Source organism: Danaus plexippus, chromosome 17 (assembly GCF_018135715.1).
Source record: "Danaus plexippus chromosome 17, MEX_DaPlex, whole genome shotgun sequence".
NCBI classification, from domain to species: Eukaryota; Metazoa; Arthropoda; class Insecta; order Lepidoptera; family Nymphalidae; genus Danaus; species Danaus plexippus.
In genome coordinates this window covers 9,551,948-9,568,673 of record NC_083548.1, presented here as the reverse complement: position 1 = coordinate 9,568,673, position 16,726 = coordinate 9,551,948, and the positions used below count along the sequence as shown (strand labels likewise).

The window sequence follows — 16,726 nt, the reverse complement described above, 5'->3', positions numbered from 1 at the left end:
TACGCGTCGCCCCGTGGCCCGACCACCAGTTTACCCGCCCGAATATCCCCGACCGAGCACCCTCCTTCCTTAGCGACCGCTTGGATGACGTCGGCGGTCGCTACGGATTCGTCCAGCCCGGCGATGCGGATCTCCGCACTCCGAACCGGGCGGGCGACTTTTACTACCTCCGCAGGCAGGACAGTCCTGAGCCTTTCGGCGAAGGCATCTGCCTTTTCTTGCGCTCCCTCACCGTTGATGGAGGACGCGCGCTCCGGTTTCAGCTAGGCGGAAACCGAGCTTGGGGATGCCGAGTTCTCCCAGGTCGATCGCCGCCTTAGCTTGCATCAAGAGGCTGACATATGTCACACCTCTCTTCGCGGCGTCCGCTGCCAAAGTGAGCGTGATCGCCGCGGTGGTAGGTGAGCGGAGCTTCACCTTTTTCCTCTTCTTCTTCTGTTTCGGGGTGGCTTTGGCTGGAGAGGCCACCCCTTTCTTCTTCTTCTTATCCGCCTTTCGTGGCCCGGCTACAGTGTGCGGGCCCCCAGCAGGAGAGGCACTTCTTGTGGCCCCTTCTTTCTGCTGCGCCGCCTCTTGAGCAGCCATTGATGGCCGCTTCGATTTTCGTCTCCGGTCGGTTGGCGCAAGCGGTCTCGTTGTGGCGGTAGCGGAGCTCGGTGTGTCTGCCGCCACATCCGCGTAAGTCGGGCGAGCTGTTGCCTCTGGGAGGGCGGGCTTTAAGCCCTTCTTCTTCGGTGCCTCGGCAACCGATGCACCGATTTCCTCCGCCGCAATTGGTGGGCGTTGTCGAGGCTCTGGCAGAAGGCGGTCCTCGATCCCTGCTAGTCTGGCATTCAGCGTTGTGCCGAAAGCCTCCAGATTCCTCACCGACACCTCCTCTATCAGCTGGCGCATGTCCTTCTCGCCAGGACGATAGGCCTGTCGGCGCAACTCCTCCATCTCTCGGCGCAGTTCCGCCACCTGTGCGAGGAGTCGCGCATTTTGTGCCTCCAGCCTCTCCATCTCATCGGACATGTTGCGCCCTCTCATCTCCGAGACGGCCACCCTTATGTTGGCTACCGCCTCTTTTAGGCATCGCGTGAAGGTCCCCTTGAGGTTTTTTGACCTCGTGGCGACCAAGACTATGGCCTCCAACGGGGCCTCTACACCATCTGTCAGAGCAGCGGAGGTCTGGTCTGACGCGTCCTCTTTTCTTATAGGAGCAGGGACGGGGCTTGCGCTCTTTGATTGGCGCCTCTCCTGAGCCCGTCTAACGATCTCGGCCACGTCCTTCTCGGCCTGGAGTCGTAAGGCCTCCTCTTTCGCCTTCTTGTATTCGGCCTGGGCCTTTGCTAGGTCAATGTACTGGCCGGGTATTGGCGGCCGGCTGCGTCCATTTTTGGGAGTGGGTGCGGCCCTCTTGCTAAGGGCGGGCACCCCATCATCATCGGGTTTCCTCTTTCGAGGTTTGTCAAATTCCGGTTATTGACCCCCCGGACTCTAGCGACATAGTGCTGTAGGCCGAAGAGTCGGAGAGGTCATCGTCACTGTCTCTTCCGTCCAGTCCCGTTGGAAGCCGCGTCAGCAGTACGCGCGGAATGCGCGACGCGGCCACGAGCCTCAACTCGCACTCGACCCGATTAGGAGCGGAGTCCTCGCCTAGTTGTAGGTCCGGTCTCGATGCGGTAAGGTGCACCGAGCCCGTCCCTCTCGTCAAATCCGAATCGCTTTGCAGATCGGTATCCTTCAAAACATTGCCAGGGTCGTTGGTTTCCTTCGTCTCTCCTCTCACAACTTGTGGCCACCCCGTATACGTAGGCCGACCTCCCACTGAAGTGGGAGTGTGGGATTCTCCGGCATCAATGCCGGGACCCACCCGGGGATTTTTTTTGCAAATTGCGACTCTCCATTTTGTTTTTGACCCTTTGAGGTATGGCCAGACCTGGTGCCCTTGGGACGAGCCGCGTGCTCGCCATGCATCCCAAGGCCGGGCACCAAAGATTAGGGGCCGTATAAGCCCATCCATCACCATTCATCCATCACACATTCACAAGCCTTTCATTCTATGGGCTGTTCCCCCAGCCCGGACCGAGACCCCAAAACGAGGTCAAGGTCCCCCTCCCCGTGACTGACTGCACCGGAAAAGCCGGTGGGAAATGGGGTCGTCACGTCCCGACGCCGGTGCGCTACTATCTACATGGTCGCAAGTTTATTGTAATAACCGACTGCAACTCCCTTCAGTGAACTTGCAAAAGGCTGGATTGGACGCCTCGAGTTCACAGGTGGTGGGCATTTCTCCAGGACTTTGGCTTTGATGTAATACACGTTGATGGTAAGCGTATGGCACATGCAGACTTCTTTTCACGAAACCCTCTTCCAGTCAAAGAAGCTCACACGCACCATTCACAGGTACAGTGAAAACAAATTACAATTACTGAGTTCACTAGTAATTGGTTGTGAGCAGAACAACAGCGTGGCGAAGAAATTAGTAAGTTGGTGAATGACCTTAAAGCTAAGAAGTTGCCTGACGATATTGCAAAGACTCACGAGTTCAGATCGGGTGTCTTGCATCGCAAAATACAGCGTCGGGGTAAGTCCCGTTTCTTACCTATGAGGTAGTCAGTCATTAATGGTGTGCATGACGGATTGGTGCATTTGGGATGGGAGAAGACCTTAGAGAAAGTGTACGAACTTTACTGGTTCTATAAGATGGCCAAGTACGTGAGAAAGTTTTGTGACAATTGCATCACATACAGAATTTCAAAGTTGCAATCTGGCAAAACAGACCAAGCTTCACTCCATCCCAAAGATAGCGATCCCTTGGCATACTTTACACATAGATGCCACTGGGAAGCTTAGCGGAAAAAGTGATAGTAAGGAGTAGTTTTTTGTAGTTATCGATGCTTTCACTAAGTTTGTTTTGCTCCACCATTCCTTACACATCAATGCGACTAGTAGTATAAAAGCGGTTAAAGCTAGAATCTCTTTGTTTGGTGCGCCTACACGAATCGTTGCAGACCAGGGCAGATGCTTTGTCATCAAAGATTTTAAAGAGATTTACTGCGAACATTAAACTTACCTTATTGCCGCTGGTAGTTCTTGGGCAAACGGGCAGGTGGAACGTACAATGAGCACTCTTAAGGGGATGCTTACTGCCGCCGAGACTAGTAAACGGTCGTGGCAGGAAGCTTTGCCAGTCGGCGTCGGGACGTGACGACCCCATCGCCCACCGGCTTTTCCGGTGCAGTCAGTCACGAGGAGGGGGATCTTGACCTCGTTTTGGGGTCTTGGTCCGGGCTGGGGGAACAGCCCATAGAATGAAAGGCTTGTGAATGTGTGATGGATGAATGGTGATGGATGGGCTTATACGGCCCCTAATCTTTGGTTCTGGTGCCCGGCCTTGAGATGCATGGCGAGCAGGCGGCTCGTCCCAAGGGCACCAGGTCTGGCCCTACCTCAAAGGGTCAAAAACAAAATGGAAAGTCGTATTGTCAAAAATAGTCCCCGGGTGGGTCCCGGCATTAATGCTGGGGAATCCCACACTCCCGCTTCGGCGGGGGATCGGCCCGCGTATACGGGGGGTGCCAACAGTGCGATGGGAGGAGAGGTTACGGAAACCTACGAACTTGGCAATGTTTTAACGGATTCTGATCTGCATAACGATTCGGCTTTGACGAGTAGGCCGGGCTCGGCGCACCTTACCACGTCGAGACCGGACTTACAAACTGATGAGGAGGACCTCGCTAGCGTTCAACTCGAACGCGAGGTGAGGCTTGGGGCTGCGACACGCATACCACGCGTACTGCTCACGCGGCTACCAGCCGGATTTGACAGGGAGAGAGACAGCGATGATGACCTCTCCGACTCCTCGGTCTACAGTGTTATGTCACTGGAGTCCGGGGAGTCCAACACCGGAACGGAGAAACCTCGCAAGAGGAAACCAGATGACGACGGGGTGCCCGCCCTCAGCAAGGGGGCGGCACCCACTCCTAAGAAGGGACGCAGCCGGCCGCCAATGCCCGGCCAGTACATCGGCCTAGCAAAGGCCCAGGCCGAATACAAGAAGGCGAAAGAGGAGGCCTTACGACTCCAGGCTGAGAAGGACGTGGCTGAGATCGTGAGACGGGCTCAGGAGAGGCGCCAATCAAAGAGCGCAAGCCCCGTCCCTGCTCCTATAAGAAAAGAGGACGCGTCAGACCAGACCTCCGCTGCTCTGACAGATGGTGTAGAGGCCTCGTTGGAGGCCATAGTCTTGGTCGCCACGAGGTCGAAAAACCTCAAGGGGACCTTCACGCGATGCCTAAAAGAGGCGGTAGCCAACATAAGGGTGGCCGTCTCGGAGATGAGAGGGCGCACCATGTCGGAAGAGATGGCGAGGCTGGAGGCCCAAAATGCGCGACTCCTCGCACAGGTGGCGGAACTGCGCCGAGAGATGGAGGAGTTGCGCCGACAGGCCTATCGCCCGGGCGAGAAAGACATGCGCCAGCTCGTAGAGGAGGTGTCACGGAGTAGTCTTGAGTCTTTCGGAACTGTTCTGAATGCACGACTGGCCGGGCTCGAGGACCGCCTTCTGCCGGTGCCTCGACTGCGCCCACCCCTGGCGGCGGAGAGGATCGATTCGTCGCCAGTTGAGGGATCGAAGTCGAAGAGGAAGAGCTCAAAGCCCCAAAAGGCAACAGCTCGCCCGACCTACGCAGATGTGGCGGCGGACATACCGAGCTCCGCTGCCGTCACAACGACACCGCCTGCGCTAGCCGACAAGAGGCGAAAATCGAAGCGGCCATCTATGGCCGCTCAAGAGGCGGCGCAGAGGAAAGAAGGGGCTACTGAAAGTGCCTCTTCCGCCGAGGGCCTTCACACTACAGTTGGGCCACAAAAGGCGGCGGACAAGAAGAAGAAGGGGGTGGCTACTCCAGCTAAAGCCACCCCGAAGAAGAAGAAGAAAAAGAGGAAGAGGAAGGTGAAGCTCCGTTCACCGACCACCGCGGCAGTCACGCTCACCTTAGCAGCGGACGCCGCGGAGAAGGGGGTGACATACGTCGGCTTGCTGACGCAGGCTAAGGCGGCGATCGACCTGGGGGAACTCGGCATCCCCAGGCTCGGTTTCCGATTAGCCGAAACTGGTGCGCGCGTCCTCACCATCGACGGTGAGGGAGCGCAGGAAAAGGCGGACGCCTTCGCTGAGCGGCTGAGGTCCGTCCTGCCCTCAGACGTAGTGAAAGTCGCCCGCCCGGTTCGGAGTGCGGAGATCCGCATCGCCGGGCTGGACGAATCCGTAGCGACCGCCGACGTCATCCAAGCGGTCGCAAAGGAAGGAGGGTGCTCGGTCGGGGACATTCGGGCGGGTAAACTGGTGGTCGGGCCACGGGGCGATGCGTCCGTATGGATGCGCGTCCCGGTCGCAGCCGTCAAGAAACTCACCAGCTTCGGGCGGCTGATGGTCGGCTGGGTGTCGGCGAGGGTGGTGCTGCTGGCCGCGAGGCCTAGGCGCTGCTTCCGTTGTTTTGACACCGGCCACGTGGCGGCGAAGTGCCAGCACCCGGAGGACCGTAGCCGGAGATGTTTCCGGTGCGGGACTTCGGGTCACAAGGCGGCTGAGTGCGAGGCAGCGCCAAACTGCTTCGTGTGCGAGGCTGCCGGCAAAACAGAGAGGGCACACGTGCTGGGGGCAAGCGGCTGCGTTGCAAGGCCGTCTCTCCCCGGCACGACAGCCGAATCGAGAAGGGCGCCAAGGAAGGCCCGGACTAAAAAGCCCAAGGCCAATGGCGGAGGAGGAGCGGTTCCCGCCCCGCCTGCCATGGAATTGGACGCCTAGCCCGTGGTCGGCGATCGGGGGATCGCCGCTCACATCAAGAGGGCCCGAGAAGCAAGCTCCCCAATGTCCGGGGAGCTCTCGGAGTGGCAAGCGGCGGCATGTTACCAAGCCGCCGCACTGGGCAGAGTCAAGCCCGGACGAAGCCGGGAGAGGCAAGCGCTGCGGGGTCGTGGTAGTTAAACAGTTCCCACGTCCCCCGCGATAGCGCAGGAAGAGGACATCGGGGGGTTTTAGTGGGTAAGAATCCCACATGCCCCGGTCGCGTCCCCCACGCGGCCGGAAGTCTTACGAAGATTTCCCCCCGTCAACAAAAAAAAAAAAAAAGGAAGCTTTGCCAGATGTACAATTAGCACTAAACTGTTCACAACACAGAGTCACGGGGTCAAGTCCTCTGGAATTGCTCATTGGCAAGGTTGTTAGGCCAGTAGACATTTTGTTAGCTAGTGATGTAGAGCCTGAAGTCGATCTGATTGTTGTACGAGATCAGGCAATAGAGAACATTACTAGAAATGCCCAGTATGATAAGATACGGTTTGATGATAGACTCCGTAGGATGCCTGGGCCAGACTATGACGACCATGACTCTGACGATGACTTTGCTATGCTATCTACTAGTTCTTGTTAAAACTGTAAAATTAGCGATATGTTATAATGTCGGATGCCGGGATGGTTGTCCAGGGCATGTTCGGACACCAGTACGATTATCCATGTGTTGTCGGATGCTAAAAGGAGGTTGTCCATGGCTTGTTCGGACTCGAGCCAGCGGTGGCGTCCTCTTGATCTCGCCAACGAGGATCGTCTCTACGCATCATACGTAGAGGTGAAGACCGTCTTCAAGGCGAGTCTCGCCGCCGCTCCAGACCGCGCGAGGTTGAAAATGTTGGAGGACCTCGACAACGATCCTTTTGGTAGACCGTACAAGGCGGCACGGAACAAGCTGCGCCCGTACGGTTCCCAAGTTGCAGAGACTCTCGAGCCGATGCTGCTGGCTGGGGTGGTGCAGTCCCTGTTTCCCCGAGGGGACAGCTTCACCCCTCCGGCAATGAGTCCTCCGCAGGGTGCCGCTCCGACGGTGGAAGAGGTCCCTCCTGTTACGGAGGAGGAGTTAAAAGAAGCAGTCGCCTGCCTCCGTAGTAAGAAGATAGCTCCAGGGCCGGATGGCAACCCCGCGAAGGTGGTGGCCATCGTCGCTTCCAAGATGGGACCACGGTTTTCGGAGTTTGTTTTGCGTCCGAGAGATTCCCGAAGCCATGGAAGGAGGGCCAATTGTACCTTCTGCGGAAGGAAGACTGTGGAAGTGGACTCCCCTCGGCATACCGACCTATGGTGTTTCTCGAAGAGGTCGGTAAAATGTTCGAGAGAATACTCGCTGCCCGGCTCAAGACGCACCTGCGCACAGTTGGCCCGGATCTGTCGCATGCTCAGTTCGGCTTTCGGGCTGAGCGTTCGACAGTGGACGCCCTGTCCCGTCTGAGGGGACAGGTGAGCGAGGCGATGGAAGCGGGGGATGGACCTTTGGCTGTGTCCTTTGACATAGCTAACGCATTCAACTCCGTCCCCCACTCCACCATCCTAGAGGCGCTCCGCTACCACGGAGTGCCTCCATATTTGAGGGGCCTCCTAGCGGACTATTTATAGGACCGTCGGTCCTCGTTGCAGATAGGACGGGCCGACTGCGACTGCGACTGTACGACGTCTCTTCTCGTACAGTAGTCGGTAATCCTTGGCTTATTATAATTTTTAAAGTACCCCAAAGTTCTAAAGTTACTAGTGTATGGACCATATCTAAGCGAATTTTAAATAAAATAACATTACAGTGATAAAATAGATAGTACATAGTAAAGTTATTTGTGTGGAAACTTTGTTAAAATCAAAAGTGATAGAATGTTAGTCAATGATCAATAACAGTTTAAAATAAGTTCGATAAATTCATTAATTGAAGGAATCTGACGCTGGCCTAACGGTTGCACGTTTAATCCATACTCCGACAAAACCCGAGTTCAATTCCACCAAATTCTAAAACATTTTATAATTGAAATTTATATTTTGATAGTAAAATTAAAAGTAAAAAGAAAAAGGTCAAATAATTAAAAACAAGAGAATCTGGTATTTGTAATAAACACTGCGCCGATCATGCCTAAAAAGTATATGTCAGATTATGACAATGTTACTACCAGAACTAAAGACAATAAAGACCAAATTATTACTACATCAAATGTCTCGATGCAGGAAGTCCGCGACGTCGTGCGCGAGGAGCTCAAAGTCGTATTCGACATATATAGAAAAGACATGTTGGAGCAAATTGAAAACAAATTTCAAAAAGTGCTAGATAATATGGCGGCAATTAATACTTCTATTGAATTCCTGGAACGTAAATATGAGGACGTTAAGCAAGAAATGGATCTTAAATTTGAAAGTATAAAAAATCTACAACAAGAAAATAACCGTCTTCGAACTGACGTGAACGACTTGCAATCGCGACTATCACTAATGGAACAGCAATCTCGGGCCTGTATCGTTGAGGTGCAGTGCGTACCGGAATTCAAAAATGAGAACCTAATTACTACGTTAAACCAAATAGCATCGGTAATTAAATGCGAATTAGACAAAAAAGACGTTATAACGTGTACTCGAGTCGCGAAATTAAATAAAGATTCACCCCGTCCAAGGTCTATTTTGGTGAAGTTCAGCACTCCGCGTGTCCGGGATACTTTCCTTGCTGCGTCGATGGAGTTTAATAGGAAAGCTAAAACAATCTCCGATAAATTAAACACAAGTCATTTGGGAATCGGAGGTGATAAGAGGCCTGTGTACATATGCGAGCATCTAGCGCCGGCGGTTAAAGCGCTCCACGCTGAAGCAAGACTGTATTCTGAAAAACTTGGATACCGCTTCGTATGGACAAAAAATGGCCGAATCTTTATGCGAAAGTCGGACAAGTCGGAATACGTATATGTTAAAAATCGTGAAGTTTTTAAGAATCTTAGATATCTATAAGTAATATTGTTGTACAACGCTGGTTTTTTATTTTATTATTACTATAATATTCATTGTTTTGAATTGTTATTACCAAAATATTAGGGGAATTAACACAGATATGCAAGATGTACGTAACCAGGTTTTGAACAACAACTTTGACCTTGTACTGCTGACGGAGACTTGGCTGAATGGTAGTGTCCTTGACTCTGAAGTTTTTGATGGCAGATATACAATTTATCGCAGGGACCGCGAAACTAGTATTAGGTCATCCCACAAAAAGTCTGGAGGTGGAGTCCTCATAGCGGTTTCCAATAAATACTTCTCCAGTCGTAGCATGGATTTGGAAAGCGATTGCGAGGATTTATGGGTCTCGATACAGATGGGGGTGGGCAGATATAGACAGACTTTACATGTGTGCACTGTGTATTTGCCGCCTCCCGTAAATATTCCACTCCTAGAGGCATTTGTCAGGAAAGTGAACAGTACCATACCCGCACTTCGAAATGACAATAATTCTTTCTTGTTGGTTGGTGATTTCAATTTACCTAGCATAGTTTGGACGGATTCTGGTAGTAGTATTAATGGCAATAATAGTGCTTTAAATAGTATCTTTATCGATTTTTTAAATTTCAACTCCCTTTTTAAATTTAATTGTGTAAAAAACAATAAAAATAAAGTGATTGACTTAGTACTCTACGACAGAAACGACAGTGACATCAAAGTGGAGGAATGCTTCTCACCTATTCGTAAAGTCGAGTCTTTGCACCCTGCTTTGAATATCGATGTAAGTATAAAAACTCCTCACAAGCTATCCAACTCTCGAAACACGTCAGTGAATAAATACAACTTTTTTAAAGCGGATTATGCGAAAGATATATCTTCTCTTGACAGTGTCAACTGGTTGAGTGAATTCCAAGATTCTTTTAGTGATGTCAATAAAATGCTGGATATATTTTCTGCAAAACTTTCAAATATTATTAAACTTCATGTCCCAAAAAAACAAAAATCAAAAACATTGTACCCGGCTTGGTTTTCTTATAACTTAATTAACACATTAAAAAGAAAAAATAAGTACCGTATTAAAGTGAAAAAGTATAACAATCCTCTTGACTTAGTCGAATTTAAGTATCTCAGAAGAGAGAGTGAAAATTTAATGAAAAAATGCTACGACAATTAAATAGAGTCTGTCGAAGACGCCATATCCAAAAACCCTAAATATTTTTGGACCCACATAAAAAACACACGCAATAGAAACAATTTATATCCGACAAGGATGGTCTTAGGTGATTTTGTAGCGGAAAACAAAAATGACATATCAAACCTGTTTGCCACTCATTTTTCGTCGGTATAACAATATTATTATCCGTGAAAGTGACGAACCCAAAACTTGCATTGCGAATATTCGTCTTTCACAGGAAGATATTGGAAAGAAGCTGAAAGGGCTCCACACTAGTAAAGGATCGGGTCCCGATGATATTCCCCCGATTTTCTTAGTTCACTGTGCTGAAGTGCTGTCATTCCCATTGTATGTCATCTACAATGTCTCTTTAAATACAGGCGTCTTCCCCGATAAGTGGAAGGAAGCTAGAATCGTTCCCATTCATAAGGGCGGTAAGCTGGAGTCAGTGGATAATTATCGCCCAATCTCTATTTTGTCGACAATGTCAAAGGTCTACGAATCTTTGGTTTGCCAACATATTTCTATCTATGTCAAACCGTATCTCAGTATACATCAACACGGTTTTATATCTGGGAGATCTACGAACACAAATTTAATAACATACGTCCACGAAATAATTCTGAACTTAGACAAAGGAGCGCAGGTAGACACTATTTACGCAGACTTTTCAAAGGCCTTTGACAAAGTCAATCATAATATATTGCTGGAAAGACTTAGATCGTTGGGTATAACGGATAGTTTACTGAAGTGGTGTGGTTCATACCTACGGTTGAGACCTTCGCGCGTTGTGATTGATGGAGTCAAATCTGAGTCATTTATTGCGCACTCCGGGGTACCACAGGGGTCCAATCTGGGTCCTGTATTTTTCAACATATTTATAGACAGTCTATGCTCTAAATTTAAATATAGTAAATTTTTTCTTTACGCGGATGATTTAAAGCTAATTCGTACAGTTGACGCTCAATCCGATGTATTACTTCTTCAAAGGGATATCGAGTCTCTTGTTGACTGGTGTGTAGCTAACAGCATGAATTTAAATATAAACAAATGCTTTTACATGAAATTTACAAGGAAGAAGCAGTCTATAAAAAGTGAATACAAAATACTTAATGCTGTTGTTAAAGAGGTTGACACTGTTCGTGATCTTGGTGTAATTTTTGACCCAAAAGTGCAGTTCACAGAACACATAGACCATATTGTTAAAGCAGCTTGGAGGAGTCTAGGATATGTAATAAGAAGGGGAAAGGAATTCCGTAAGACCTCGACAGTCATTACTCTCTACAACTGTTATGTTCAAAGCAAACTCGAATATTGTTTGGTTGTGTGGTCACCACAATACAAAGTACATGTTGATAGGATTGAAAGGATCCAAAAAAAAATCACAAAGTTCCTTTCGTATCGTTTTGGTGGTAATTCTTGTGGTAGGAACTACGTTGATAGTTTGCGGGAGTACCGAATGTTGCCATTGTCCGGCCGCAGACAACTCATGGACATGACCTTTTTGCACAAACTTTTAAACAATAAAATAGATCGTTCCCAACTTCTCTGTTTAATTGGTATTAACGTCCCATCTAGAATGCCTAGACAACATATTTCATTATTTTGCATTCCTCGAACTAGGACCCGGCTGGGAAGAAATTCTCCTGTCAGCAGAATAAAACGTACATATAATGATTTTCTCAGACCTGTAAAGACTTGGACACCTTGCATAGCAGCTACAATAGTTTTAAGCGTTATGTTTTCAAAATATTACTCTTGTTAATGTTAATGTTAATGTTAATGTAGATCGAGGTTCTTGAATGTTTGTTTTTCTTTTTTCTTTTATAGCACAATATTGATTTCGGTATTGCATTTTGTCACTAATATTTTTGATGTTTTTAATGTTTTAAATTGGTTATTTGATTTATTCTTAATAATTAAAAATTCGCTTACTTGTGAAGTGTTGAAAATTTTATCTGATTACCATTCTGTTATTTACATTATTTTTGCTGTTATCATTATTTTTATCGTAACTTTTTTTTCTTTCTAAATTTCGGCATTACACTTTGGCCGAACATTGTAATTTTGAATATTTGATTTGATTATGATATGTTTGGAAATTTATAATGATTTACTTTAAGCGTGTAACTTGACATAACTAATATTCCACGTTGTGATGACCTGTGATTGGAAGAACATTCAAACTATATATTGTAAGCTCATGTTTAAAAAAGCTGTAAATAATGTATCTTTTGTTGGTTATCCATAAATAAATAAATAAATAAATAAATATCGCTACGTTACAGTATCGTAAGACTTATGCTAAGTCAAAAAATAGTGCTCACATATATTATTAACCGTGGAAATGGAACGGATGTTACTGATACTGCGATTTTTATGTCAAATTATATCGTTTGTGTGTACTAAGTTTAATTTATAATATTTTACTGTTATTTTGAATTGTTATTCGTAGACAGAGCTATGATTGTTTGGTAACTTGTAGAACTGATCTGTCACGCTATGTCTCTAACATTAATAGGATACATGAACATTATTCTCCGTATTTTAACATCCTTATGAGAAGAAATTTAGGAAAACTTATCGATTACATTAACTATGAACCCTTTTGGTTCACTCTTTGCACGTTTGGAATAGTTCAGTTGTTCAGACACGCTGGAATCCAATATAGTTTAAAAAGATCGTATAATGACTTTATGACAGAACTTGATAGTCGATATTCAAAAATAAAAAAGAATTATACTCCTTAACCAGCTCTCCGGTCGTAGTTATATCACGTGTCAGTAAGTCTAAGGCTCTACTAGTTGGTATATAAGGTATGTTTCTCCAGGCTTACGTTGGTCGTCGTTTGCGTCAACGTCGACAGCGTCAAGTGAGAGCTGAGAACGAATTCTACTTCCAGCTCCTGAGAGACGCACTGCCGGAAAATGCTTTGGAACAGGTAATAAACACACACACACATACATACATACACACAACATACACACACAACATACACACACACAACATACACACACACTACACAAACACACACTACACAAACACACACTACACAAACACACACTACACAAACACACACTACACAAACACACACTACACAAACACACACTACACAAACACACACTACACAAACACACACTACACAAACACACACTACACAAACACACACTACACAAACACACACTACACAAACACACACTACACAAACACACACTACACAAACACACAAACACACACTACACACACACACACTACACACACACACACTACACACACACACACACTACACACACACACACACTACACACACACACACTACACACACACACACACACACACACACACACACACACACACACACACACACACACACACACACACACACACACGCACGCACGCACGCACGCACGCACGCACGCACGCACGCACGCACGCACGCACGCACGCATGCACGCACGCACGCACGCACGCACGCACGCACATACATATTCTCAGTCTGTTACCTTTGTTATATAAGTAAATGATAAAATTTCAGAAGTCCGAGGAAAACAAGGTCATAAGCAACGGCGAGTGTAACCAGACGAATCAAACGACGCAGACGCAGAGCCAGAGCCAGACCAACACGAACATGATCGGCTCGGTGAAGCGGCGCTGTGCGAGGGACCACAACGGCGTGTGCGTCGCGGACCACGCGCTCACTGTCAAGGTTATATGCACACATGCACATGCAGATTTATTTCTATCACATACGAACATGAGTGATCAGTCATAGGTTTCATATTTTTATGTCAGTTAAACTTAAGACTTCTATAAGGCTTTAGAAATGAAAAAAAAACATTCAGGTCAGGGAAGAGTTGTAGCTCAACTTATATATAAATATTGGGAAATTCTAGACTACAGTATTGTAATGAGATCTAAGATTTTCGCGAGTATTCATTTAAATGAAACTAGTATTATTCGGATTTACTACGCGGTTTTATTATTTAAAAACTACATAATCCCGACGTTTCGCTTACTTTGCAGCAACCGTGACCACGGGCAGACGAGGTGTGAATGTCTGTCAGTTGGTCCTTGTTATTTCTCATACACATTTTTAAATAATAAAATCCGCGTAGTAAATCCGAATAACACTAGTTTAATTTACAGTATTGTAGTTTTGTCCCAGAGTAGTCTCTGCGCACCAACAAGACCAAGGAATTGTTGTTATTTGAGATTATAAGGGAAAAAAACGCACTGACTGTATAACTTCACTTACGTTTTCAAAAACTCTTTAAAGTTTTACCATTATTTTAAATAGCAACAAAAAATATACAGAAAACGTTTCTGATTATGAACATATGTTTAATCAATTACAGTTGGATAAGCTGGAGAAGCACACGCAGCGCGACAAGACGCACGCGAGCGCTGCGGCCGGCGCTGCGCACGCGCACACGAACGGCTCGGCGGGCGGCGCCGGGGCTGCGAGCGACGAACACGAGCCGTGGAGAAGTAATATATGCCATAAATATATATGTGTGTGAGACGGCAAGACTTATGTATAAATATAAAGATTGACGTACAATGTGTGACAATAATATGAACACCTGTTTAAATATTTGATGTTAACAAATATCCAGGTAGCAAAACAATCAAGTGTGAAAAGAAAGAGGCTGCTAGTGTTACAAAGAAGAATAAAAATAAAGATAAGGATAAGGATAAGGATAACAGTGATAGTCATAAGAGCACAGAGATAAGTGAGTATAATAAACGTTCAATAATAACCTTACAAAGAAAGTGTCATAGGTTTAATTGAAAAATCGCTTATATTGATTCAAACCTCGAGCACACCAGTTGTAAAGTGTTGATATTGGTAAATAAGACAGACGAAACCTCTTAGCATTCAATGGATTCACCGTGCGGGTGCCGGGTCCATTGCGTTGCAGGGAGTGGAGCTTCAACAGTGCCTGGGACTTGCGACCCAGGTGTAGGTTTAAGGGGCCCCTAACTAACGCGCGTTAAACGCTCACCTCCACTGTCCAAGCTCCTCTCCCTACCTAACCATATTATATATTTTTTTTATATCTGTTTCCTGCTCGTGATTTATAATATATACAGTCACTGTTATAAATTAATTAATTTATAAATTAATTAAATTAAAAAAATATATACTTATTTGTTATATGATAGTGTATGATTTTGTGTGCAGAATGTATATGAAATGATTTTCATTTACACCATATTTACATATATTATCCAATTTAAATTGTAATTAGTTGATTGATGTTTTACAGCAAAAGAGATATTATTTAAAGAGAAAGAAGTCGAAAGTACAAAAGAAAGTATAAAAAGTAATAAGGAAATAAATGGTCATAAAGAAAGGGAAAGGGAGAGAGAAAAGGAAAGAGAAAGGGAACGCGAAAGAGAAAGAGAACGGGAAAAAGAGAAAGAAAGAGAAAGGAGAGAAGAGAGAGAGAAGGAGTTAAGAGATAGGGAACGGGAACAGAGAGATCAGGAACAGGTATATATTATTATAGTTATCCAAATTAAAACATATATATACTGCTTTGTAACAATAAAACCGTTCCCAAGTACGGAAAACGTACTGACTTGTTGATTACTAAATCAAATTTTCGATTACATTCAGACAAAATTTCTGTTGACAAAGTCATAGAGTTTGAATCACCTAAATATACAAAACCTCATTTTTGGTTGTCGGTTAATCATTTATGGTAACAATTTTGTTTGTAGCGCGCCCGTTCGTTGAGTACCGAGCTGCGTCGTGTCCGAGCCGAGTTGACGGCGGCCCGCGCGGGCGAGGCGGAGGCTCGCAGGGCTCTGGCACACGCACAGGATAACAAGTGAGGGGATCACAAGTTATATCAACTCGGAACACAGGCAACTCCGGGACAGAACTTGTATACTAGATGTTTTGCAACTAGTTAACTAGAACGAATTCGCCCTGAGAGTATGTTTGGTAGATTATTCATGTATTGGGGTTTGAATAGCATGACGATCGACCTCAGTATATGTGGGTAGATGTACATTTAGATACGTCGCCGGTAGAATGGGAATCGCTAGTCGTCTAAATACCGGTATGGACACTCGCGACCTCGCGACCTGCTATACCAAACTTATAAGTAAAATAGAGAGTTTTACCTTAAATTAAAACTTACCTATTATTTGTTTCGTATCAATATCCGGAATCCATCTTGAGTGATATGTTTGTTATCTCCTGGTGTTTTATATAAATTGTTGACGCTATAATGTGTAGTAGATTAAGGTGAATATAGAAAAATAATATTAGATTGATTTCTATAACACATTTCAATGAACTGGGTTGAAATAATGAGAAAGACATAGATGATGAGTTCGAATTACGTGAATTATAATCAATTAATTCCCTCTGGTAGTAATTTTGCAAGGTGTGAATCATTTTCCAATTACTAGTTGCTAGTATTTGATCTATAGGAAAGCTTTCAATAAAATTAAGGGAAGTCACGGCTGATCTTACTGAGCCTGGTGACGCTCCAATATCAGCATCTTTTAAAAGTGACTTCACCCATCCACCAATCATTGTTCTCGAAGCTGGTTTTACCATACCTCTCGGTGTGATAAATAAGTGATTTAAATCTTTTCGTCGATCCGAACTCAGAGACAATACTCTTTTAATCCAAAAGTTCGTGTTCAAGTTTTGAATGGGATGCGGTTTTAACCTCCATCCGGATTGCCTATGGTTTGCATTGTCGGTTTTGGAACCAAAGGCTGGCCAAAAGATCAAATCATCTTCCTCATATAAT

General features: G+C 46.1%; 1 protein-coding gene across 1 annotated transcript in view; it reads left to right on the top strand.

Annotated features, from left to right (window-relative positions):
- Positions 1-16,726, top strand: part of LOC116771103 (macoilin-2) — a 34,584-nt gene that overhangs the window by 9,532 nt on the left and 8,326 nt on the right. The window contains exons 5-10 of the mRNA XM_061523165.1: positions 12,781-12,891; positions 13,486-13,656; positions 14,306-14,438; positions 14,567-14,683; positions 15,221-15,447; positions 15,678-15,787. Of these exons, the coding sequence (XP_061379149.1) occupies positions 12,781-12,891; positions 13,486-13,656; positions 14,306-14,438; positions 14,567-14,683; positions 15,221-15,447; positions 15,678-15,787 (869 nt within the window). The remainder of the gene's footprint in view (positions 1-12,780; positions 12,892-13,485; positions 13,657-14,305; positions 14,439-14,566; positions 14,684-15,220; positions 15,448-15,677; positions 15,788-16,726) is intronic.